The sequence below is a fragment of the Pelophylax lessonae genome, assembly GCF_965119305.1.
Source record: "Pelophylax lessonae genome assembly, chromosome: 3".
NCBI lineage: Eukaryota > Metazoa > Chordata > Amphibia > Anura > Ranidae > Pelophylax > Pelophylax lessonae.
In genome coordinates this window covers 89,468,149-89,495,318 of record NC_138770.1, presented here as the reverse complement: position 1 = coordinate 89,495,318, position 27,170 = coordinate 89,468,149, and the positions used below count along the sequence as shown (strand labels likewise).

Below are 27,170 nucleotides of genomic sequence, written 5' to 3'. Positions count from 1 at the left end.
GTATAATTCCTCATGGTGGCTGGGCAGCAGCAAGGACATGGCATAGGTGAAGGGTGTTACTGTACCTTTTTGGAGACAAAGGAATTAATTGCAGTTTTCCTCACTGTCCCAGCCTGCTATGGTAATGTCCCTCTCAGTGTGTTCACAGACACACGCGGCTATGTCTCCGGTGTCATGCCGAAAACTCCAACCTGCCAAAGTCTCCAACCACGTTATTTCCGGTGGTGTACACTGGGAATAATTGGAGATTTCGAGCACTTGGTGTTTTCACACAGCACCAGCAGCCTATACACCCGAGTACATGGTATAATTAGTGCAGATTCTTACTCCGCCCGGTAGTTGTCGCCACCTTGGAGGCGGCCATGTTTTTGGTTACTAGCGGGCGGAGTAAGAATCTGCACTAATTATACCATGTACTCGGGTGTATAGGCTGCCGGTGCTGTGTGAAAACACCAAGTGCTCGAAATCTCCAATTATTCCCAGTGTACACTCACCGGAAATAACGTGGTTGGAGATTTCAGCAGGTTGAAGTTTTCGGCATGACACCGGCTAATTCCCCCTCAGCCTGAGCCAGCCCTCTCCTCTCTGCACCCATTGGCTGAAGGAGTCAGGCAGCAATGAGGCTGCTGACTCATATCACTCCGCCTGGCCGGAACCTTCATTTTATTGTCGCAAAATGCGGCTCCTGATGGTATTAATCCACCTTAGCAGGGAATTAAAAAAAAAAAAGTCTCTCTATGATACAGCATCCCGGGCCCCTCTAAATGAACTGATGGGGCTCAGGGATTATATTTTAGGTCTCCTGGGAGCCGGGGGAAGCAGAAATAGAGTCCCTGCAGCTGCAGTTAGATAATGCCTCTGGAAACTTAAATCTGGTACTATTTACTTGGGGGGGGCAATTGCCTCGATGATGCCCCCCCCCCTGGATTCGCCCCTGGTTCCCACTCAGTATCAGTTAGTGTTCAGATTGCCTGCCCCAGTCCCATGATAAGTCGCTGATTACCGTAAACAAAAAAAATAAAAATTCCAGTATATATACCAGTCTTTTTTCAATCAAATTGTATACAAGCTGGTGGATGGATAAAACCTTCCTTTTAGTTACACAAAGCCACAAGTTTTCATTGTGCACCATTACAACCTTCTAGCTGCCGACCAATGGCATCATCAGTTGATAAGGAGGATGTCAGTTGTCTGCATATCATCCTTGTTTGACCCTCCCTTGCCTCTCTCTATCAGCTTTGGGGTCTCATTAGCTGAGTGATGGAAAAGAAAGTGAGGGAGAAGAGAAACATTGGAATACTAGTCAGTCCCAGTTTGCAAAAGTGTTTTTGCTTTTGAAAAATAGACCAGCTCTTACATTGGGTGTCCTACACCTATTGATGTTGCTGCATTATGTAACAGAATAGTTTTTACATTTTAGAATGAGGCGCCTCAAGACTGTCCATAATTTTGGAGGGTGCCTCGAGGTTGTCCATAGTTTTAAATGGTGCCTTGACCAAAAAAAGGTTGAGAAACACTGATATACCTTCGTAGCATACAAATATAATATGCTAATACAAATTGCATACATACATACAAATACCTTACTGGGGACCTTAGCATAGGGAAGAAAATGCCTATTTGTGGGGAAAAAAAGGACATCAGTTTTATTTTGGTACAGCGTCACACGACCGCGCACTTGTCCGTTAAAGTAACGCAGTACCGAATCGCAAAAAAAAATGGCCTGGGGGAAAATCTTCCAGTCCAGAAGTGGTTAAAAAAACTACTCAAACAAATCAGACCGATAAAGTAGTTATACAATTCAGCCACTAGATGTCTCCCTTTACCCACCTATACTGTCCATTTGTTCCTCTGCATGCTCTAATACTGTTATCCAAAGGTTTGATCCAGCCCAACTCCATTGTATATAGCAAAGAAAGGATCAAAGTGTACTGTGTGTTACCCTAATTAAATGTCATCTACTATGCACACAACACTGTGTGTACAAATGTGTATCTTAAACAAATTGGCTTCTTATGGAGACTACAAATGGATAGAAAAGGTGAAAGCAAGAATTCTGTTAAGCAAAAAAAGTCTTGTTTTCACCTTTTCCGTCCTCTGCTGCATCTCAGCACTTCTGGTCTCCTGCAACCTCTTAGCACCCATTTCTGTCTACATGCATTCAGGCAATGGCTACATGAGATTTCCCATGGAGAGTTTCCTGATGGTGACAACTGTAAACCAGTTTGGCAGGGTGACAATGCAGGGGCACAGTTAGGGGACAGCAAGAAAGTCACTCTATAACAGTAAGGGCCTGAACAGGAATGCTCATGCCAGGATCACCACTTACACTATATTGTCAAAAGTATTGGGACATCTCCCTTTACACCAGGGGTGGGGAACCTATGTCCCAGGGGCCGTATGCGGCCCTCAAAGTCATTTGGTCCGGCCCCCCGTGCAGCTGAGTCTGTGTCTCTCAGCTGATCTGTCAGAACGGAGCCAATGCTTCCTGTATAGTTCCGGCTCCGTACTGACAGCCTGAGTGAGTCACAGGCGGAGTGATATCAAATGCACTCCGCCTGTGACAAATACAGGAAACATCGCCTCTTCCTCTGCTAGCCAGCATTTCCCACCAGCAGCACACACAGCAGTACCAGCCAGAACCAGCAGTACCAGCCAGAGCCAGCAGTACTCTCAGCAGTACCCACAGCAGAACCAGCAGTACCCACAGCAGTATAAGCCAGAGCCAGCAGTACACACAGCAGTACCAGCCAGAGCCAGCAGTACCCACAGCAGAACCAGCAGTACCCACAGCAGTATCAGCAAGAGCCAGTAGTTCCCACAGCAGTACCAGCCAGAGTCAGCAGTACCCACAGCAGAACCAGCAGTACCCCCAGCAGTACCAGCCAGAGCCAGTAGTACCCACAGCAGTACCAGCCAGAGTCAGCAGTACCCACAACAGTACCAGCCAGCCGTACATACAGCACAGTACCAGCCAGCAGTACCCACAGCAATACCAGCCAGCAGTACCCACAGCAGTACCAGCCAGCAGTACTAGCCAGCAGTACCCACAGCACAGTACCAGCCAGCAGTACCAGCCTGAGCCAGCAGTACCCAAGGCAGTACCTACAGCACAGTACCAGCCTGAATCAGCAATACCCACAGCAGTACCAGCCCGAGCCAGCAGTGCCAGCCAGCAGTACCCACAGCACAGTACAAGCCAGCAGTACCAGCCTGAGCCAGAAGTACCCACAGCAGTACCAGCCAGCTGTACCCACCAGCAGTACTAGCCAGCTATACCCACCAGCATTACCCGCCAGCAGTTCTTTTCAAAACTTACCACCACAAAGTCGACTGCGCTCCAGACTGACCGACGCAAACCTGGAAAACCAGTTGTGAGTAGCAACATCATCAATACCAGCTAACATCACACATCTCACCAAAGAGAATCAGTTGCAGCCATCACATTAGGGGTGAGTTAATTAAATTTTTGACCAAATATAATAGGCACATTTTTAAGTTGATAATTTTGTATGGCCCCCGAATGATTTCATAAATACCCAAATGGCCCTTGGCAGAAAAAAGGTTCCCCACCCCTGCTTTACACGCACATGAACTTTATTGCATCCCAGTCTTGGTCCGTAGGGTTCAATATTGAGTTGGCCCACCCTTTGCAGCTATAACAGCTTCAACTCTTCTGGGAAGGCTGTCCACAAGGTTTAGAAGTGTGTCTATGGGAATGTTTGACTTTTCTTCCAGAAGCGCATTTGTGAGGTCAGGCACTGATGTGGATGAGAAACATAGAAACATAGAATGTGTCAGCAGATAAGAACCATTTGGCCCATCTAGTCTGCCCAATATATCTGAATCCTTATGAATAGTCCCTGGCCCTATCTTATATGAAGGATAGCCTTATGCCTATCCCATGCATGCTTAAACTCCTTCACTGTATTTGCAGCTACCACTTCTGCAGGAAGGTTATTCCATGCATCCACTACTCTCTCAGTAAAGTAATACTTCCTCATATTACTTTTAAACCTTTGCCCCTCTAATTTAAAACTGTGTCCTCTTGTGGTAGTTTTTCTTCTTTTAAATATGCTCTCCTCCTTTACCGAGTTGATTCCCTTTATAGAAACATAGGCCTGGCTCGCAGTGTACTCTCTAATTCATCCCAAAGGTGTTCGATCGGGTTGAGGTCAGGACTCTGTGCAGGACAGTCAAGTTCATCCACCCCAAACTCACTCATCCACACTATATTGCCAAACGCATTGGGCCACCCCTCTAAATCATTTAGTGGAGAGGGGATTATGATGTGGGGTTGTTTTTCAGGGGTTGGGATTGGCCCCTTAGTTCCAGTGAAGGAAACTCTTAAGACGTCAGCATACCAAGACATTTTGGACAATTTCATGCTCCCAACTTTGTGGGAACAGTTTGGGGATGGCCCCTTCCTGTTCCAACATGACTGCACACCAGTGCACAGAGCAAGGTCCATAAAGACATGGATGAGCGAGTTTGGGGTGGATGAACTTGACTTGCCTGCACAAAGCCCTGACCTCAACCTGATAGAACACCTTTGAGATGAATTAGAGCAGAGACTGGGAGCCAGACCTTCTCGTCCAACATCAGTGCCTGACCTCACAAATGTGCTTCTGGAAGAATGATCAAACATTCCCATAGACACTCTCCTAAACCTTATAGACAGCCTTCCCAGAAGCGTTGAAGCTGTTATGGCTGCATAGGGTGGGCCAACTCAATATTGAACCCTACGGACTAAGACTGGGATGCCATTAAAGAGGTTGTAAACCCGTACAAAGTTTTTTTTTTTTTTTTTGGTAACCTGTAAGAGAAACACATAATGAGCTAGTATGCATCGCATACTAGCTCATTATGCAATACTTACCTTAGAACGAGCCCCCGCCGTGCCGCTCGCTTACCTGTATGACGGGCGACATGTCCAGTCGCCCGTCTTCCGGGTTCGCGGCATCCGGCCATCTGATTGGCCGGAGCCGCGGTGACGTCACTCCCGCGCACGCGCGCGGGAGCCGACAGTCACGGCACGGGACTCTGAAGAAACGGCACCAGCGGCCGTTCCTTCAGAGCGCATGCGCCAGTGACGTCACTGGCTGCATGTAAGGTAAATATCTCCTAAACGGTGCATGTTTAGGAGATATTTACAGTACCTATAGGTAAGCCTTATCATAGGATCACCTATAGGTACAAGTTGTAGAGGAGGGTTTACTTCCTCTTTAAAGTTCATGTGTGTGTAAAGGCAGGTGTCCCAATACTTTTGACAATATAGTGTGTGTACAGTATGTTTTTTTTTTTTCTGTGTTGTATTGAGCTGTATTTGGATGCCTTTGTTTGATGCATGCTGACATCTGGTGGCAGTTTTAGGCCACTGCAACTTTTTTACCCATTTCATTAGGTATCATATGGATAAAAGGGCTGCTGCCTACCTCAAATACCCCGAAGGGGTATAACAATATGGAATGATATGGAATATATTAAAAAAATTGTATGACATATTTTGACGTAATTAGTGACGTAACCTGTAAATGTATATGAATAAAGTGTCATGTGTTCTACAATGTGAAACATACAAAAATAAAGTGCAATGGTGCAAATCGGTACAATGAATATAGCCTAATCAAAAAATATATCATTTTTTTTTTAATTATTAAAAAAGTTAATATAAATAGTCCAATAGTCCCAGTAACTGTGCAAAGTGCACAAATCGTGCAAAATCATGTAGAGTCTATCTGTGCTGGTCAGTACTAGAGTGGCTGGGGGAGTCCAATTCCATTATATATATACAGTATATTCGTTTTTTTAATAATTTTTAAATTGTTATATATATATATATATATATATATATATATATATATTGTTATATATATTGTTATATATATATATATATATATATATTTTTTAATATTGGATATGTCTTATTTTTATGACCTGTTATATTTTTTTTAGCACTGCATTAATTGTATTAATCAGGTACTTTATTTATAATCAGGCTATATTAATTGTACGGATTTGCACAATCGCCCTTTATTTTCGTACGTTTCACATTGTAGCACACATGACGCTTTATTCAAATGCATTTACAGGTTACATCACTATATTCAATTTTTTGCACATATGACACTTTATTTCTAGGCAGCGCCACCATACCTTCCCTTTCTTTCCACATCCCTCCATTCTTCCCTCCTGTTTAGTACTAGTTAGTTCAGTCTTGGAACCTCCCCCCTTCTTGCATGTTTCTTCAGTCAGTATTAGAACTTCGCAACCACAGGGCTCAGGAAAGTAATTGTCTTCTTAGTCTTCAAAAACATTGACAAACAATCCTGTGTACTGCACCAAGATGTAAAATTGCGTTGGATTCTACTTTTAGTGAAGGTTGTGGATTCAAAAAATATTGAAATGACTTTTGAACTTACATTGGTGATTCCTTACAATCTCTTCATATTTACAGGGACTCTGTTTCTGTGGATGTTCTGGCCAAGCTTCAATTCAGCCATTGCCAACCATGGAGCAGAGCAGGAAATGGCCATAATTAACACCTACTTCTCATTGGCTGCCTGTGTCCTGACCGCCTATGCCTTCTCCAGCTTGGTGGAACACAAAGGAAAGTTTGATATGGTAAGAAAGAACAAGAGATGATCCAGAGATATGAACCCAGGAAAACCAGTTTATGGGGTGGTAAGAAAGTGGCAGCATGGTGTGGCTAGGTTATGCTGTCTGTGCCCTTGCTAGATAGATTCACCCGTTATTTGTCCTGGTGACCATTATAACAAGACAGAAAGTTATAGAAAATCAAAAATTCTACTTGTCACCAAAATAGGAGGTCTTTGGAATTCGTCCAATGGGTACCCCTGCTCTGATGACAATGGTCCGAGGCAGACAATACAATTTACAATCTGATTGTACAATCTCCTTTAGATCTACCATCAACTTTGTAGTTCAAAGGTCAGCCTGATCAGATACTTATGCATTCTTTAGGTTTGCTCTCCTATTAAAAAGTTTGGTAAGATATTGTACTTTATATTGTATGGTCAGCTTTTTGGCTATACATACAGTGCATCCGGAAAGTATTCACAGCGCTTCACATTTTCCACATTTTGCCATGTTACAGCCTTATTCCAAAATGGATTCAATTGAATATTTTCCTAAAAATTCTACAAACTATACGCAATAATGTCAACGTGAAAGAAGTTTGTTTGAAATCTTTGCAAATTTATTAAAAAAAAATAAAAAAATCCCATGTACATAAGTATTCACAGCCTTTGCCATGACACTCAAAATTGAGCTTAGGTGCATCCTGTTTCCATTGATCATAATTGAGATGTTTCTACAACTTGATTGGAGTCCATCTGTGGTAAATTCAGTTGATTGGACATAGTGTGGAAAGGCAAACACCTGTCTATATAAGGTCCCACAGATAACAGTGCATGTCAGAGCTTAAACCAAGCCATGAAGACCAAGGAATTGTCTGTAGATCTCCGAGCTAGGATTGTATGGAGGCAAAGATTTGAGGAAGGGTACAGAAAAATGTCTGCAGCATTGAAGCTCCCATTGAGCACAGTGGCCTCCATCATCCGTAAAAGGAAGAAGTTTGGAATCACCAGAACTGATCCTAGAACAGGCCGCCTGGCCAAACTGAGCGATCAGGGGGAAAAGGGCCTTAGTCAAGGAAGTGACCAAGAACATGATGGTCACTCAGACAGAGCCTCAGGTTTTCTCTGTGGAGAGAGGAGAACCTTTCAGAAAAACAACCATCTCTGCAGCACTCCACCAATCAGACCTGTATGGTAGAGTGGCCATACGGAAGCCACTTCTCAGTAAAAGGCACATGACAGCCCAACTGGAGTTTGCCAAAAGGCACCTGAAGGACTATCAGACCATAAGAAACTAAATTGTCTGGTCTGATGAAAAAGATTGAACTCTTTGGCCTGAATGGCAAGCCTCATGTTAGGAGGAAACCAGTCACCACTCATCACCTGGCCTATACTACCCTTACAGTGAAGCATGGTGGTGGCAGCATCATGCTATGGGGATGTTTTTCAGTGGCAGGAACTGGGAGACTAGTCAGGATCGAGAGAAAGATGAATGCAGCAATGTACAGAGACATCTTTGATGAAAACCTACTCCAGAGCGCTCTGGACCTCAAATTGGAGTGAAGGTTCATCTTCCAACAGGACAACGACCCTAAGCACACAGCCAAGATAATAAAGGAGTGGCTACGGGACAACTCTATGAATGTCCTTGAGTGGTCCAGGAAGAGCCCTGACGTGAACCCGATTGAACATCTCTAGAGAGATCTGCGCTGTGCACTGATGCTCCCCATTCAACCTGATGGAGCCTGAGAGGTCCTGCAAAGAAGAATGGGAGAAATTGCCCAAAAATAGGTGTGCCAAGCTTGTAGCATCATACTCAAAAAGTCTTGAGGCTGTAATTGGTGCCAAAGGTGCTTCAACTAAGTATTGCGCAAAGGCTGTGAAATTTTGTTTTCTATTTTTAATAAATTTGCAAAGATTTCAAACAAACTTCTTTCTTGGGATTATGGAGTATTGTTTGTAGAATTTGAGGAAAATAAATAATGTAATCTATTTTGTAATAAGGCTGTAACATAACAAAATGTGGAAAAAGTGAAACGTTGTGAACACTTTCCGGAGGCACTGTACAGTACACACAGTCATGTGACAAAAGTCAGCTTATCCTATCCAGAAGTACATGAGACTAGTTGAATCTTTATGAAATGTTATAATACACAGACAAATGCTGATTGTGTGAGTTTTCTGACTTTATAGTAGTTGCATTAATTGTTGGATACCGTTAACAATTCAGCGATTCATTTTACACATTTTTTGGATTTGTGCTTTAATATTCTATTGTCTTCTTGTTTTACGCAGGTCCACATTCAGAATGCCACCCTGGCCGGAGGTGTTGCTGTGGGCACCTGTGCTGATATGAATATTGGCCCATACGGCGCAATGATGATTGGTTTTATTGCTGGTATCGTTTCTACACTGGGATTCAAGTTCTTAATGGTAATTTTATAAGGTTCCTGACCACAAACCTTGTAGGAAAAAACAGATCTTCTTTAGTCCTCTCTAAAAACTGTCATGTGAAGCCTTCTACATTTCCACATTCTTTTAACCACTTAAGCCCCGGAAGATTTTACCCCCTTCCTGACCAGGGCCTATTTTGCAATTCGGCACTACGTGACTTTAACGGAAAATTGCGCGGTTGTGCGACGCTGTACCTAAACGAATCTAACGTCCTTTTTTTCCCACAAACAGAGCTTTCTTTTGGTGGTAGTTGATCACCTGTGCGATTTTTTGATCATGCATTATAAACAAAAAAAGAGCGTCAATTTTGCAAAAATAACAATATTTTTCAAATTTTTTTATATGAAATTCCCCAAAAAAATGTAAAAATCTAAATTTTTTAACATTTTAGGCCAATTTGTTTTATGCTACCTATGTTTGGTAAAAAAAATTGCAAAAAGCGTATTTTGATTGGTTTGTGCAAAAGTTATTGCGTTTACTAACTAAGGGAAAGATCTTTGTCATTTTTGTTGTTTTTTTTTTTTTTAACGAGTAATGGCGGCGATCTGCGATTTTTTTTGCGGGTCTTCAACATTGCGGCAGACAGATTGGACCCTTGACTGACATTTTTGACACTTTTGGGGTTATCAGTGACATTACTACAGTAATCAGTGCTATACATATGCACTGTTACTGTAAAAATGACACTGGCAGGGAAGGAGTTAACTTTATTTGAGAGGGAGGGGTTAAGTGTGTCCCTAGGGGCGTGATTCTTACTGTGATTGGATGTGGCTACTGGTGTAAGAATAGAGATCAACGGTCCTACATAGTAGAACCGTATGATCTCCATTCTTACACAGGGGAGAATGACAGGCGGCTGTGTTTACATTAGCCGCCTGCCTTTCTCCCGCTCTAACGGACGATCGTGAGTGCCCGGCGGACATCGGGTCCGCCGGGCACACGCGCGGGGGGGTCCGTGAGCGAGCGAGAGAGGGAGCGCGCCTCCTGCGGTGGGCGCTCGCTCCCTAGAGCCTCACAGGCTAGTGACGTAAACCTACGTCGCTTTGCCTGTGAGGGGCTGACTGCGTTAGGCAGTCGGCAAGTGGTTAAAAGAGAAGTATGCTTTTTTGTTTATTTTTTAAATCATACTTACCTAGGTGGATGCAGTATCGGTCCGATTCTGCATTTGTCCCCCGCTGGCTCCAGACTGAGAACCGAGCGATCAAATTCCGCTGATCGCTCAGTTCCCAGTGTTCCATGAGCAGAGAGCTGGTCACTGTCAATCAATGCTGTCTGCTCTTCTTCTCCCCTGAAGTGTTCTCTAGAGCTCTGGGGTGTGGAGGGGCAGGAGCAGCTGGCTCATACTCTCAGCGGCTCACTAAGAGGTTGAGCCAGCTGCCAGTCCAGGGTTGTGGGTGGATCCCGACCATATGGTCATGATCTTTCTCCAGCCTGGACCGGGTCTGTGATGTCAGTGGACAGCGGATTTCAGCCCACCGTCTGCTGAAATGGGGTCCTATGAAGAGCTCAGCTTTCTCTGTTCACAATGAACATGCCAAAGCTTCTCAAACTTTACATTTGAGAATCCTGTGTCTTTTTTATATCAACTTGCTGAACTCATATTGTGGTAGGACCTCACACTGTTACAACACATATACACTAGAACTAAAATATCTAATATACTGTATGCTGTATTGGATATATGCGTTCAAGCTGAATTTTTATGAGCTTCACATCAGAATGAGACCAAGTGAAGTCCATTGTATTCTTGAACAAGTTCCTGTTGGTTTCAGGAGTTCTGTTTATCAATTTTTTCTCAGGAAAACAAAAGACCCAGATTTTAAACATTTTATTACTGCTAGAATAGTGTGCTCCTCTCAAACAGTAGTAGCTTTGATGGATCTGCTTTACGGCTGCCTTTTATCCATCATTCTTTTTATATTACCTTTCCCATTGAATTTGGTGCTTTAAGATATGATTGCCTAAAGGCCCGTACACACGATAAGAAAATCTGAAGGGAAATTTCGTCCGACGACTGAACTGCCGATTTTCGGATTGTTAGTATGGTGCTTTCGACAGCCGACTCCGACTTTTCGGGTGAAAAAATCCTGATGTGCAGGCTATAAAATTTTTCTCGTTCAATACTTTTATTGAGTTTTATAAAACAGCCATAAAGCAAGTTACAAAACAAAAACAGAAGTAGAAATACTGTTATTGTTACAGAAGTATTATAAATGTTATACTGTATAGTGAAGTTTGCACAAAAGGAAGGAACAAAAGAAAAAGGTAGAATTATTAATATGATATACTGAGATATTAAGATTTTGAGAAGGTATTCAGAACATGGCTGTGGGGGAAATAAAAAAAAAAGGAAAAGGAAGAAGTCAGCAGGGTGTGGGTAGGGTAAAGTGGGTAAAGGAGAGGGCATCGAGAATAGAACTTGTACCACAAAAGTTAATACAAAGTAAATAAAATATAAGTCTTAACTACCAAGCATTCAGAACCTGTTCCTCAATACCCGATGATAGGCCATGTTTAATCCAAGGGTCCCAAATGCTTATAAAAGTACTAAATTTATCGCAATCCATGGCTTCCATTTTTGCATGTAATAATGCATTATTCATCCTATGTTTAACTTCTACAAGATTCAAAGTGGTAGTCTTCCAAGCTTTGGCTATGGTTTGTTTAGCGGCATTAAGAAGCTGAAGGAATAATTTTAATTGTTTTCGTGTCAGGCATGCAGGTTTTAAATTTGAAAAGGGAAATCACCGGATCTGGAGTAATATCTATTTCAAACATTTTAGATGCTAGAGAGAATATTTCTTTCCAAAAAACTGTAGCAATTGAGCAATTCCACCACATATGAACATGTGTACCTATTTCCGTACAACCTCTAAAACAAAAAGCCGGATAGTTTGGTGTGAACTTGGCGATTCTAGCTGGTACCAAGTACCATCGTGAAAGAACCTTGTATGATGATTCAATTGCGATAATATTTGAAGAAGAAGATTTTGTTACAGACCAGATTTCAGACCATTCTGATTGGTTAAGTGTACGGCCAAGGTCTGTTTCCCATTTCCTGACATAGCTTGGTGTATCTACGTCTGGATTTTTAAGCAATTGAGAATATAGGCTATAAATTAGACCTCTGGAGTGTGGGTTCTTGATACAGATACGCTCAAATTGAGAGAGCTGATTCAGAATGGTACCATTTGTTGGCTATAAAAATTTTATCGTCCGTCAACACAACGTCCGATTTTCGTTTCATTAGTACAGTTTTCGATGGAAAAAAATCTTGAGAGCAAGACTAGGCATGCTCCGAGATGAAAGAACACATACAAAGCAATCCAACACGTGACATCACTTCTGAAGTAGAATTCTGTCGTACGGGAAAATTCGTATGAAAATAACCTCTTCACTTTCCACATCAAACTAGCATGTCACAAAAAACGGACGACAGATCGTTCGATAATCTGATCGCGTGTACGGGGCTTTAATGAAAACGAAAATCAGACGTTGTGTTGACGGACGATAAAAATTATATAGCCTGCACATCAGGATTTTTTTGGCCGAAAAGTCGAAGTCGGCTGTCGAAAGCACCATACTAACAACCCGAAAATCGGCAGATCGGTCGTCGGACGAAATTTCCCTTCAGATTTTCTTATCGTGTGTACGGGCCTTTAGGTTCCAAAAGTGTAAACCATCACAGATTATATTTATACTAAATAAATAAAAAAAGTAAAACTCTTTTTTTATATCTGGGTTGTCTTATTCTCCTTTTTGGAATAACCGATTGTTGTATTTTAGCCAATTGTCGCTTCCAAGCTGAGAATCCAAGACACTTGTGGTGTGCACAATTTGCATGGCTTGCCGGGAATTCTGGGAGGTGTCGCTGGTGTTGTTGCCACTGCAATGGGAGCCAAGGATGGGTGAGTGATTCTCATTCACAATGCGTTGTTCTGCATGACATTTTTTCTTTTTTTTTTAATGATGACTTCAAGCTTCTTTTTACCCTAGTCACATGAACTGTGCCCCTTTTGTCCCCTTTTTCCTACATTCTTAGTGCAGGGTAGTTTTATCAAAGCTGAACCTTTGGAAGATATAAGTATACCTGGTATCTAGGTCAGGAGGTAAAACCGTATCTTGACTACTTATTTTTACTGCCCCTGGATAAACTGTAAGCAGTGATTCTCCCTAATTTTGTAGAAATGTCCTTTTACTTTCTGTTGCTTCTTTGAGATGGGGAATAAGGGAAAATTTCCCCAATGGGAAAGAGACTGTAAAAAAATAAACTGACAGGGGTATTAACCCTTTCCTGACTGAGATCTAGTAACACTCCTGACTCCACTTAGATAATATATTTTCTTTTTTCTGTCTTGCAGTTATACACCACTCCTGCAAGGAGCTGCTTTAGCTGCAACTTTTGGGATCTCTGTGGTTGGAGGCGTTATTACAGGTTTGTAAATGGAATATATACAAAAAGGTTTGACTAAATAATGGCCTTCTAGAGGCAGGATCTAAAATCCCCTCATTGATATTTAGCTTTTCAGTGACATTCACAGTAAGGGAAGTGCCCCAGTCAGGGGAGGACTGGGAAGGGGGGCAGGGTGGCAATTGCCCCCCGGGCTGCTGTGATGCTGGGTAAAAAGGCCGCACTCAGGGCTGGATTAATGTAGGGGCCAGACACTGTATACAGCTGCTGGTCGCCGCTATACAATTTTATATTCGCAGAGCTGCAGCGGAGCGGTATGAGTGTGCAGAGTACGCTCCTGCCACCGGCCGGCACAATAATAAAACACAGTCACTTCCCTGTCAGGCAGAGTGATCTCTGCCCGACAGGAGCTTCCTAGGCCCTGCCTGGAGTAATGTCATGTATTTTTGGTAAACCTCCTTTGTTGCTATTAACATTCAATTATGTTACCATATTGCATCATGTTTGTCTTGCTTCATAACATCAATATCCATTATAAAACCAGGTGGGCCTGGATGGTGAGCTGATTCGATGGTTCAATGGGCCACTTGACTGGACTTGCCCCCTAGGCCTAAGACTGCCAGCCCTCCCCTGGCCCCAGTCTTACGTGCTAATATTATGTAGGACCCTCCTAGAGTAGTGCAGGATGTTAGGAAAATTTAGTTAGCTCCTCTGTAATCAATGGAGCAGGGGTTTATTGTTTTGGCCTGTTCAGTGTTTCTCAGGCTACTGCTCTGATTACTTCCCCTGTATTCCAGAGGATTCTAGAAGTATAATGGGAGGGAGAACAGAGCAAGCAGCCTCAATATTTATGGGACTCCAGCCAATCTCTGGGGAGGTGTGCCTAGAAGGCGAAGGAAGAGCTCATAAATAGTCTGGGCCTGAGGCAGGAGGTGCAGTGTTCCTGGGTCCAGTCCTGCTGGAGGAGACCCCTGGGGCAGGCTTTCTGAATGTGCCAGCTAAAAAACATCAAGGTCCCAGCTGAGGCCTATTCACAAAGGTTTAGTTCTGAATTTTGTTTTGGGTCTGGAGAAGCTTACCGAAGAGTACCAGGAAGAAGTTGGGGGAAAGGCGTCTAGCTGTCCTATGGTGGTGTGAGTTTGTGGAGACTGCCTTGTGGATATCGGAAGGAGGCAATCAATGAGCCTGTGCCCGTGTGAGTAAGGCCCCTTTCACACGAACGATCCGATCAGATCCGCCTGTCAGTTTTTAGGTGGACCTGATCGGATCCTCCATGCATCCCTATGGGCAGCGAATGTCAGCGGAGACATCTCCGCTGACACCCGCTGCTCTCCGATTCCGATCCTGTCCGTGAAATCCGGATGGATGGAAACCCTATTTTCCATCCGTCCAGGGGGTCCGTCCTCACAGTGAGGAGACGGAGATGTCATCCGCCTGCTCATTGGCGGATCGATCCCCCGCTGAGCTGAGAACGGACCGCACCGGACAGCGGATCGCGTGATAGGACCGTAATTGACCCAGTGCTGGAAGTTAGTGACAGTATGTAAAAAAAAATTGGAAATAAAAAAAACAAATGTTATTTAATTAATAAATTTTCCATAAAATTGTGACAAAAAATGTAAACTTCAAAAAACTCACCATGTCTCTTACTAAATACCTTGGGTTGTCTCCTCTCCAAAAAAGGGTCATTTGTGGGGTATTGGTACTGTCCTGGCATTTTAGTAATGTAATGAGACAAGCCGTCAGTATATGGGGACTGGTCAATTTTCCAATATACTGTATATAACATAGTTTGTAGACTCTATAACTTTTACACAGACGAAATAATATACACTGATTTGGGTTATTTTTTACCAAAGAAATGCAGCAGGAAACATTTTGGTATGCATGAAGAACAATTATTATTATTATTACTATTCTTTACATTATTTGCATTTTTTTTTTTTTTTCAAAATTGTCAGTATTTTATAGTAAAAAATAGTAGTCAGTATAGTAAAAAATACGAAAAAAAATAGTGGTTATTAAATACCACCAAAAGAAAGCCCAACCTGTCTCAAAAATGATACAAATGTAATTTGGGTACAGTGAGTAATTGTCATTCAAAATGTGACAGCACTGAAATCTGAAAATTAGCCTGGGAAGGAAGGGGGTGAAAGTGTTTGGTCTTAAAGTGGTTAAATAACATTCAACCTGGAGAAACAATAGCCTGAACACATTTGTTTTTGCCTTTATTTGCTTAGAACAAATGTACACGAGGTTTTACAGATTTTTTTTTCTTTTTTTTTATATAAATACGCCACATGTTAAACATAATATTAATAATACAATGTTTTTTTCTAGGGTTTATATTGAAACTTCCTTTCTGGGGACAGCCACCTGACCAGAGCTGCTATGATGACACAGTTTACTGGGAAGTAAGTATAGAGAGTTCATATAGACTGAAGATGCATGTCTACAGTGTACTGTGATGCTTTACATTGTTCTTGTGAAAGTTGACCACCAGACATTAGAAAACGGTGGGATTTAAATGTGCAATTCGCCCATTTTACAAAGTCTTCACTGCCAAGTTTGCTCTAGTTGCAGTAATGCTCCTGTTTAGGGCAGTGAAGAAAAATGAGGTGCTAGCTGCAGATAGCACTGTAAAAATATTTCAATCAAACAAGGTTTTCTAACCTCCATAACCGATTACAAGAACACTTGTTAAAGCCTCTCTCCAGGCAAGCAGCAGGAGGCATTGGGGTCTACCTATTAACAAAAAAGATATTCCTGCACTCAAAAGGGATGTGAAGGCGGTGGATGTTGTCTAGAATCTCGATGGCTCCGAGTGGATGCACAGACCGAGCCAAGATGAGCTCTCCCCTAGCCTGCACCCTCAGTGGGAGCAGGGCCGTTTGAATTAATTTGGGGGCCCCAAGCAAAATGGACATGGAGCCCCCCCCAACCCCCCGCACACACGCAAAGCCTACAGGAACCACAGCATAGCCATAGTTTAAGTATCGATAGATAGATAGATAGATAGATAGATAGATAGATAGATAGATAGATAGATAGATAGATAGATAGATAGATAGATAGATAGATAATAAAGAAAGAAAGAAAGGAGAGAAAGAGAGAGAGGAGGGGGACAGATAAACAAAAAGAGACATGGGAAGACAAAGATTAGAAGGGAGATAGAAAAAAGAAAAAGAAAGAAGTTTTCAGACCTGTCGGCACTCGGCAGATGTAGAAGCAGAGGGTCCTAGCAGCTACTCACCCTGATGCTATCAGCTCCTCACTCATCCCCACAGGATGCAGGAATTTTAATTGCATTTAGAGCTCTGCTATCTGTATACAGTAGGAGCTGTCAGTCTGCACTGTCCATGGGCTGGTCCATACTCTGCATAAAGTTTAGCTGGTAGGCCAGGGATCTCTCTTGTGTCTGCAGATCTTATCAGACTTTTTACAAACCTGTTGAGGCAGAGAGGGGCCCCCTTGAGGGAGATCCCGATAACAGTGTCATTGCACTTTACTGCATTGACGATCAAAGGGGCGCTCACAGCCTTACACAGTGTCGTTGCATTTATTCTTAACCAGTCATTGTCTTGGGGCCCCAGGCCAGCTCGGGGCCCCAAGCAATTGCTTGGTTGGCCTGCCTTATAGCAACGGGCCTGAGTGGGAGTCACCAGATAGGGACAGACAGGAGCCTGCAGGCGAGCGGCACCTCTAATGCTTTGGTGTAGTTTCAAATTAAAATTTTTTTTAGCAAGCTAATTTTGTATTTTTGTAATTTATTACATTTTATAAATCACAATTTTATAACTTTTGAAATTATTTGCACAACATTTTTTTTTTTTTTACAAATAAATGTTTTATTACAGGGAACTTGACACTCTATTTGTAAAGCATTCTGGTCTTTCAGATAAGAAGGCCAGGACTGCCTGTATGCATTTTGGCACTCTACTAGCTACTTAGGATATCCCATCTCTGCAAGGAGAGATAAGGTATAGAGGGCGTATCTGCTCTCCATTTCCATCTTCAGCAAGTTACAAAATGATCCCTCACAGAGTTCCTTACTTGGCTCATACTGGCCCCTTGGCTACAAGTGACAAGAATGAGATCTTTATACGGAATACTTCGAATTTACAAGGCTAACAAGAAAGTAACTCAATATTTTAACACTGAAAAATAAAAAAAAGATTATTTACACACAAGGCAGTTTCCTATAGCTTGACAAAAATCTTTAGTGGTCTCCTAAAAGTTAGAAGCCGTTTATACAATTCTGCTAGTGCTTGTTTAGACTTGTGGTGGTGGTGGGGGTTGAGCCTCATTTTTACTGCCCCACAACCCTTTCCCCAAGCTGGATGGACGTGTACACATGCCTCGGACAAGAGTATCGACCTTGTTGCATTTGGCAGGCAGGCGGGATAAATTCAAACAAATTCAATGCAGTGGAGTAGAATGTACAGGGCTAAAACAGGCAGTGAGGAGGTGAGATATCACCTCCTTATCACCTCTGAAATGCCTCTGAAAAGCAATCTAACCACAAATTGCTTTTCAAAGGTGTCACAATAACACTCGCAAAATAGAATGTGGCCTGGTGTACCCAGTGATGATCCCCAGTGATGATCCCTTCATTAATATATCCATACAACCAATGTATTTGTCGTGGGACTTTAAATGAGGCACAGCACATAAGACCAATGAATAACTCATTTCCAACATTGTTGTCTAATAAATGAATAAATATTGCATACAAAAAGAGGATAAAATGGTAACAAGCTGATTTGTAATGAATCCATATTAATGCATTTCATACATAATATAAATACAATGTTGACCATATACAATCCAAATGTCAATACATGATTAAAACAAAAGTTGCATCCAAAAACTCAATGCGTTTCATGGCCCTTTGTTGACTCTTCAGGTGTAGATGCATTCATTTATTAAACAAAAATGCTGGAAACTAGTTATTCATTGGTCATATGTGTTGTGCCTCACACCACTTCCGGACCAACCACCGTGTATTTACGTCACTACCTAGGCATTAAATACCAGGGTATGGCAGCTATCTGTGTTATTTTCTTACAGTGCGGGCGGTCCACTTTAATATAAAAGTGGTCCCAGTGGCAGATTCACCACGGGATCACTTTTATGGGCAGTGGGGGAGGTGCCCCCCTCCTGCCGCTTACCAGAGTCGTCGGTAGCGGGGAAAACGATACGATCCTCTGTGTTGTTGGGAAAGAAGTTGAGTGAGGGCAAGATGGCCCCCACTTGACTCTATGGCCTTGGAGGACCGGAGTAACTCCAAACATTACTTCCGCCCAATGGCCTTAACCGCCTAACGACTGCCCACTGCAGTTTTACTGCGGCAGGCAGCCCCTCCTGCTGAACCGATCTAGGTATACGTCGCGCACCTGCAGCTAGGGTGCCACTCGGCAGCGGGGACTCCGATGCACGGGGCTGGTGGCTCTGATTGCTGCCTGGCACCCGCTATCGCTCCCTGCTGAGAGAGAAGAACGGTCGGCTGTTGTAAACACAGCTGACTTTTCTTCTCCCTGGAATCATCATAGAGCGCCTGTGATCCTTCTATATAGGATCACAGGTCTCTGGGATAATTTCGAAAGCCCAACCCCCATACAGTTAGAATCACTCCCCTAGGCTCACATTTAACCCCTTGATCACCCACTGTGTTAACCCTTTCCCTGCCAGTGTCATTATTACAGTAACAGTGCATATTTTTAGCACTGATTACTGTAGTAATGTCACTGGTCCCCCCAAAGTGTCAAAAATGTCAGTTAGGGGTCTGATCTGTCAGCCGCAATGTCGCAGTCCCGCTAAAAATTCGCAGATCGCTGCCATTACTAATAAAAAAAAAGAAAAACAGTAAAAATGACATAAATCTTTCCCGATAGTAGACGCGATAACCTTTGCGTAAACCAATAATAATAAGCTTATTGCAATTTTTTTTAACCAAAAATATGTAGCAGAAAACAAATTAGCCTATTTTTATTTTTAATTTTTTTTTGGGGAATGTTATATACGGTAGCAGAATGTGAAAAATATTTTTTTTTTTCAGAATTGTCACTCTTTTTTTGTTTATGGAGCAAAAAATAAAAATTGCAGAGGTGATCAAATACCACCAAAAAAAAGTTCTATTTGTGGGGGAAAAAAAGGACATAAATTTTATTTGGCTACGGTGTCGCACGACTGCACAATTGTCCTTTAAAATAACACAGTGCCGAATCGCAAAAAATGGCCTGGTCATTAAAGGGGCAAATCCTTCCAGTCCAGAAGTGGTTAAAGAGCCATTTTTTTTTTTATTGCTTTCAAGTGTAATGTGAGATCTGAGGTCTTTTTGACCCCGGATCTCACATTAAAGAGGGCCTGCCCTGCTTATTTCTATTACAAGGGATGTTTACATTGCTTGTAACTGGAATAAAAGTGATAAAAACATTTTTTTATAAAGGGACAGTGTAAAAATAAAAAAGTAAAATAAATAAGAAAAAAAAATGTGAAAGGGCCCGTCCCTCTGAGCTCGCATGCAGAAGCGAACGCATACGCAAGTCGCGCCCACATATGTAAATGGTGTTCAAACCACACATGTGAGATATCACCATGGTCATTTGAGGGAGAGCAATAATTCTAGCACTATACCTCTTCTATAACTCTGAACTGGAAAACTATAGAAATTTTTCAAGTGTCGCCTATGGAGATTTAAAAGTCCAAAAATTGTCGCCATTCCACGATCGTGCGCAATTTTAAATCATTACACGTTAGGTATCAATTTACTCTACGTAACATTATCTTTCACATTGTAGAAAAAAATTGGGATAATTGTTACTGTTTTCCCTTGTTTTGTCCCTTGTAAATTTAAAAAAGTGTATTATTTCCAAAAAAAATTGCGTTTGTAAGACCAATGGGGGTTCTAAGTAATTTTCAAGCAAAAAATACTGATTTTAACTTGTAAACAACATGTGTCAGAAATAGGCCTGGTCCTTAAGTGATTAAAGCATCATTTTTTCATCTTTCCATCTATTAAATCTTCTGCCCTTGTTGTTTTAACTTTGGATATTATTTTTCTGCCAGCAACTACCTTATACAGCCCACTTCCTCTTTCTTGTCTGGTAATTAGCCTAGGCTTAGGACATCATGCACAGCTCTCTGTCTTAAGCCCCGTACACACGTACCGATTGTCGGCCATAAATATTCGGCCGCCGACCGATCGGCCGATTGTAGGCTTGTTAGTTTGATGCTTCCGACAGCCGACAGCGCATTTTCGGCCGAACAGAATCTGTCGTGCAGACTTTAAAATATTTGTTGGCCGTCACCAGAACGGCCGATTGTTCGCAAGTCAGTACAGATTTCAGGTAGACAGACAGCAGATTAGCAAGACTGGGCATGCTCAGAAAAGAAAAAAGACAAGGAAAGTTAACCATCACATGACATCACTTCTGCAGTCGGCTGTTGTTGGCCGACAAAATTTGTGTGCAGTCTTTTGCAGTTTTCAACAGACACAACAGCCCTGGACAAAAGACGGCCGATCGTTCGGCCGACGATCAGTACGTGTGTACGGGGCTTTACTCTTCTGAGAGTTTGCCAGCAAGGGAAGGTGAATGAGTCATAGGAGGGCCAAGAGGAGCTGCAGAGCTGGGGAGGCTGGATGAGGATGGAAATAACTGAAGAGATCCATGAGTATTTATCAAGAGAGGAGAAATGTGCAGGCAAGCAGTGGTGTATTTGGAATAAATTTCAGTCTACACTCAGTGGCCCCCTTTTTTCTTTTGTTTTTTTACATGTTTGGGAAAGCAGCTTCCACTATCCCCTCTCTTGAAGGCCAGCCCTGTGTGGTGGACTTATTTTCCTCCTCACATGGACATTTATATGGACCATTTATATCTATGTAATTCCCAGCTTTATCAGTAGATTCCCACATATTAGCGCCTTACTATTTATGTTTAATTGTTGCACATATGTGAACCCAGCCTTAGCAGATTTTTAACATTGTCTACCATATTGATTTGGCAACAATTTACGTTCAGCTGTGTAACTAGAACAATTAAAATGTGTAGCATGCTTCATGGCCCCTTGGGTTTGGATTATGTAATTAGATCAGGGTGGTTTCATAAACATTCTCATCTCTCATCATATTTATGGACAATCGGCATTGCCTTGACACATTCTATGGGAATTCGATTATGGTGACTGAGTTACACAGTTGGTGATAAATGCTGGGGCATGTTCTTGAGACTCATTAGATCCAAAAAAGTTTATTGGATGAGCGGTGAAATGTCTTCAGCATTACAAAAATAATTGAGTTGGATGTGACTGTAGCACTGCCCCTTGAGGGCTGCTGGATAACACACTCTCGGGTCCCCCTGGGTAACCATTAGCAACACTGGCATTCACTTTAACACTTTACTTCTTGGCTCAGATCAATCCAGGGGTATGTCGTTTTTTTTAAAATAGGGATGGGAGAAGGGAAGAGTGGGATACTCCAAATTGAACTAGTCACAATAGATGATGACTTCTGTCTGAAGTTACAGCTGCAGATTCACCTTGCTACTAGATGAATTTAGGTTAAGTCTCTGTACAGACGACTTAATTAGGTAGATTATCTCCGGGATACCTGCCTAGTATCCCCTTTCACTTGACACACTGACACCCATCCTCTGACTATCCTACACCCGGGTTGCCCCCCTCAGGTCAGGCACCTAGATCCCCTGTACTCACGATACTGTTTTTCGAGGGTCTCCAGTGTCTCTACCCCTCCAGTCAGTTCTCCTGGACCTCTGGGTTCAGTTCCTTTCCTCTGGTTCCCAGGTCGACTCCCTGTGACTACGTGCCACTGCTACAGAGGGGGAGGCCGGCGCCATCCTCCCTCCGGGACTCTTCTCACCAGCCAAAGACCCTGCAGCACATGTGCTCCTGGCTTTTATACAGTATCCCATAATGCACTGAGAAGACCAGTCTCTACCAATCACTGTGACTGTATCAAGGCTTGTGTACTCATTGGTCAGGTTTCCTTCCACTGTCCAACTTGTCTTTCTATTGGACCAGTGTGGAAACACTATCTAGACCCAATGAATTACACACTGAGCAGACCTAACTCACAGATCTTGCTCTCTGGTAGGCAGAAAGCAATATAGATTTCCCTGCTGCTCCTCTGATAGGCAGACAGAGCCAAAAACTATACTCTCTCACTAGCACCTACCTAGGAGGGTGTTACATGACTATACCAGCTATAGTGTGAAAGGGCTGTAAAGCAGATTTCAAATGGACGACCTTTCTTCTATTACCAAGAACTACCTATTGTCATGGACATGCAATAGTGTCTGGTAGCTTACCTTTTCCTCAAATCTGCATTAGAGGCCAGACTCTTCCTTATGGCTGCTTTTATCATCTCTCTTCCCTGTTTGGCTCCACCCCAGGCCATTCCAGGATGTCTATATTAACCAGCGCACTGCAGGTCTGCTTTGCTGTTCAACAGTGCTTGTTAGTTGTGTTCCTGTCTGCCGTGTGCTTGATCTATCTTTCTGTGTACCGACTTTGGCTTGTCTCTGACTATTCCTGTTTGCCTGTTACCCTGACCTTCGGCCTGTCCCTTGGTTACCCTTGTCTGCCTGGTTTGCCCCAACCTAGGCTTACCCATTACTATTCCTTGTGTCGTGAGTGACTGCTTCCCCTCTCTCCCTACGGAGCATGACCCGGGGGACCCCAGGGGACGCGACCTGGGCCCAGCTGCAGCCAAGTCCATCCTCACCACTAGAGGCTCTGGTGAACACCTGCTGGGTCTTAGACTCCGCGCCCTGGGGAATTTTGGGCTCACGCTCCTGTCCATCCGCAGCAGTCAGCTATCTGGTTCCCTACCTTGCGCTGCACCCCTGCCTCCAACAGGGTGCAGTTGTCACCTGGCTACAGGTGACCTGACACCTATTTCTCAGCAAGCATAAAATCTTCATACTAGCATATAATTATCTACATGGAAAACAGCCATATCATGCCTGAACTCAGACCTGTATGCTGTCATTTATTTATTTGCACTTGGATGGAATTGAATCAGTGTACATGAACAGCCTGGGGCATTAAATATGCTTGCTGCACAAAGTGGCTAAACAGGTTTTGCTAAACCATTTATGCAATGCATCATAGAAGACATCTGAAGATAAAGTAATGAATGGTTCAATTTCTACCTGGTGGGTATGTTCCCAGCAATGCTTCAAGAATGGTAGCTGCAGGCTGCAGTTTCTAACTTGATCTGGCCACGCACATTCTTCCAGTTGTCAAGTGGTATATCCGGATGCTCTCAGTTCTATCCTCCTTCCCAACATCAGCTTACCAACCAAATAAAATAAAGCGGTAGTAAAATCCGCTTTGTGATTTTTACCTACAGGTAAGCCTATTATAAGGCTTACCTGTAAGTAAAACGAATATCTCCTAAATGTGCACTGTTTAGGAGCTATTCACCCTGGATGCAGCCAGTGACATTACCGGTGCATGCACTCTGAAGGTCTGGCATTTTGTGGCCGACATTCACAGCACCTTGCTGTAACCAGGGCTCCCACGCGCATGCGTGGGAGTGACGTCATCACGGTTTTGGACACTCACACAGTCCATAAACCCAGAAGGAAGATTGGGGAAGATGGAAGCCCTCTCAGTGGTGACAGCGTACTTGCATACTAGCACATTATGGTATTGTTTTGCAGGGAAAAAGTCTTCTTTTGTTTTTTTTTTTTGTTTTGTTTTTTTTATTGCAGTGGTTTACTACCACTTTAACCACTTTAAGACCGGAAGGATTTGCCCCCTTAATGACCAGGCCCTATTTTTTGCGATTCGGCACTGCGTTACTTTAACGAACAATTGCGTGGTCGTGTGACACTATACCCAAATAAAATTGACATCCTTTTTCCCCACAAATAGAGCTTTCTTTTGGTGGTATTTGATCACCTGTGCGATTTTTATTTTTTGCGCTATAAACAAAAAAATAATTTTGAAAAAAAAAAACAATATTTTTCACATTCTGCTATATGACATTCTCAAAAAAAAAATCCAAATTTCTCTGTCGCTCATTGACAGACGCAGTCCTCTTTGATTAATATCAGTAGGGTTATACTGCCCCCTACAGGAGTAGGACACTAGGCAGGAAAAACGTTCTGGCCACACCTTAGGGGCAGTCCCAGAGGGTATATCCTCTTTCTCCCTGCTACAGGATGTCAGTTTTTTTCTGCCTAGTCAGGAGTAAGGACCTAAGTTCCTTGCTGGGATCTCTGGTCCTGGCAAGCTTTTTTAGATAAATCTTTTTTAGTTAGCTTTTTCCTGTAAGATCTTCAAGCAATTATGCTGGATCTGGGTGACAGGCTGGATGTTGAGATCCAGTGGTAACCCCAGCCAGCCTACGAGCGTGTGCAGGCCCTAGCTCCGCGCTGGGTCGGCCGCGACATAGTCCCATTGGACGGGGACTGGCCCCGCAAGTTAAACACCTCGCCAGGTCGCCCACGACCAGTCTGAATCGGAGTCGTGGCATCCGTGTTGGCCAACAGCCCCCCCACCTCGGTGGAGAGGGGTCCTGTCAGGAATTGGTGCCCGCCTGTTCCGGTATGGTGAGTAGAATGTCCCCCTTTCCCTCTGCCGGGTGGACGCGGGCCCCTCCGTGGGATGGTCGGACCCTGATGACCGGGTTCCCTTCTATCCTGTAACACACTCCTCCTAAGATGGGGTGGTCGCAATCCATCCCTGCGCGCTCCCTCCCACCGGCAGGCCGGGCCGAGTACCACTCGGGCCCAGGCCGCCCCTTCCAGGATACCAATCCAGCAGGCTTGGTTTGGGAGCTGACAATCCTGAAAATCTATTGCTGCAAGCTGCATTATAGAAGGGATTGAGGATCCAGATGGAGTAGGGCGCCGCAAGCAATCATGCAGGATACTAGCACTTACCGATCGATCGGTCGGCTGCACGCCGTCCCTTCGCGGGCACGCGAGGCCGCCATTTAGGCGTAGCCTAAGTGTCCCCTGTATGGCGGCGGCCATCTTGGACACACCCAGCCTTGCCTCGAGCAGCGGTGGGAGTGCCGGAAGACGTGTAAAGGGGCGGAGCCGCTTCCTTTACCCGGGTAAATCGGTCCATAAGACTTCCTGTTCTGTAAGGACAGCGCTGAGAGCAGTTCGGTAGGAGCTTCTGTGCATCAGGTGGTGAGCCCTTGGGGTGTCTCTCTCTCTCTCTGTGGGGGTCCAAAGCATGTGGCACTGAGGGGCGCTGTTGCGCTGGAGGATTACATAAAAAAAAAAAAAAAAAAAAAGTTTTTTTCTTTTTTAATCTTTGTTTGCTGACAGGTGTTCCTGGCTTTGCCATGGACCCTGCTACACACATATCCCCACCTGATCCCCTCGAGGTGGCCACAGGACCCTCCAATTCTCCACTCACTATTGATGCATTGTCAGCGGTTTTGAAGTCTTTTGTATCCCGGGTGGAGGTGGCCTGTCAGGGATTGGGGGCGAAAAAACGACCCCCGCCTACCCCTATTTCGTCTGACAGTTCAGATACAGATTCTGAGCCTGTCGCTGCGGCTGCAGGTCCCTCTTCTGGGGCTGGGGTCTCGTATCCCGTCTACTCGGATAGCGAGGAAGATGTTTCTGCCTCCGCTATAGCGCAAGACGAAGCACTGGTAGATGCACTGATCGTGTCTGTCCGGGAAACCTTGAGACTTGAGGTTACACCGGCGGAGGCAGTTGATACTGAAATTGCTTTTGGTACTCGCAAGCCTACCAAGATGGCAAAGGTGTTTCCTTTGCCCAAATGTTTTGATGATATAATTAAGGAGGAATGGGTCCGTCCAAAACGAACCCCTGGTATTTCTAAACGGATTGCTAGACGCTATCCGTTTGAAGAATCCCTCCTTAATAAATGGACGCTACCACCGTCGGTGGATTCGACGATTTCCAGACTAAATAAAGCTACTGTTATCCCATTGGAGGACGCTCCGTCTTTTCGGGATCCAGTGGACCGTAAGGCGGAATCTATATCCCGCTCTATATTTTCCCTGATAGGGTCAGCCTTTAGGCCAGTGTTTACCATTGCTCTGATTTCACAAACATTAACAGAGTGGACCAAGTTGTTACACCGGGATCTGGAGGGGAGAAGTCTCCCCCCGGCAGTATCGGACTTGCTGGAGCAGATGGTACAAGGGCTACAGTTTGCCACCCTGGACGCCGCTCCATTAATGGGGCGCGTATCGATCTCGGCGGTGGTCCTTAGGCGTATGCTGTGGTTAAAATGCTGGTCGGCGGATCAAGCTTCCAAAAAAGCCTTGGCTAATCTCCCCTTTCAAGGGGATCGCCTGTTTGGTGCCACATTGGATGAGATCATCAAGGGTCTCACTGGTGGCAAGAGCACCTTTTAACCACAGGCTACTAAGGGGAAAGGACCTTGTCGCAGACAGGGACCTTCCTTCTCCGCTCATAAAAAGTTTTTTCGCTCCTCTGGGGCGGGCGATAAGGCGAAGTCCTCCAAAGCCCCCCCAGGGGGTTTCAAAGGGCGCTGGTCGAGTAAACAAAGGTCCGGCCCTGCCAGACCTGAAGATAAGACCACTACAGCCTGAAGGTGCGCCCCCACCCATATCTGGGGTGGGGGGACGTCTTCACCGGTTTCCGGACCCATGGCTCTCCAGGATTCCAGACAAGTGGGTTCAAGAGGTCATACGGTCGGGATACAAGATCGAGTTTCGATCACTT

At 43.9% G+C, this 27,170-nt stretch overlaps 1 protein-coding gene across 1 annotated transcript in view; it reads left to right on the top strand.

Annotated features, from left to right (window-relative positions):
* RHAG (Rh associated glycoprotein) overlaps nucleotides 1–27,170 on the top strand; it is an 88,581-nt gene that overhangs the window by 44,623 nt on the left and 16,788 nt on the right. The window contains exons 5-9 of the mRNA XM_082248809.1: nucleotides 6,458–6,624; nucleotides 8,895–9,032; nucleotides 12,840–12,961; nucleotides 13,415–13,488; nucleotides 15,805–15,878. Coding sequence (XP_082104935.1) covers nucleotides 6,458–6,624; nucleotides 8,895–9,032; nucleotides 12,840–12,961; nucleotides 13,415–13,488; nucleotides 15,805–15,878 — 575 coding nt within the window. The remainder of the gene's footprint in view (nucleotides 1–6,457; nucleotides 6,625–8,894; nucleotides 9,033–12,839; nucleotides 12,962–13,414; nucleotides 13,489–15,804; nucleotides 15,879–27,170) is intronic.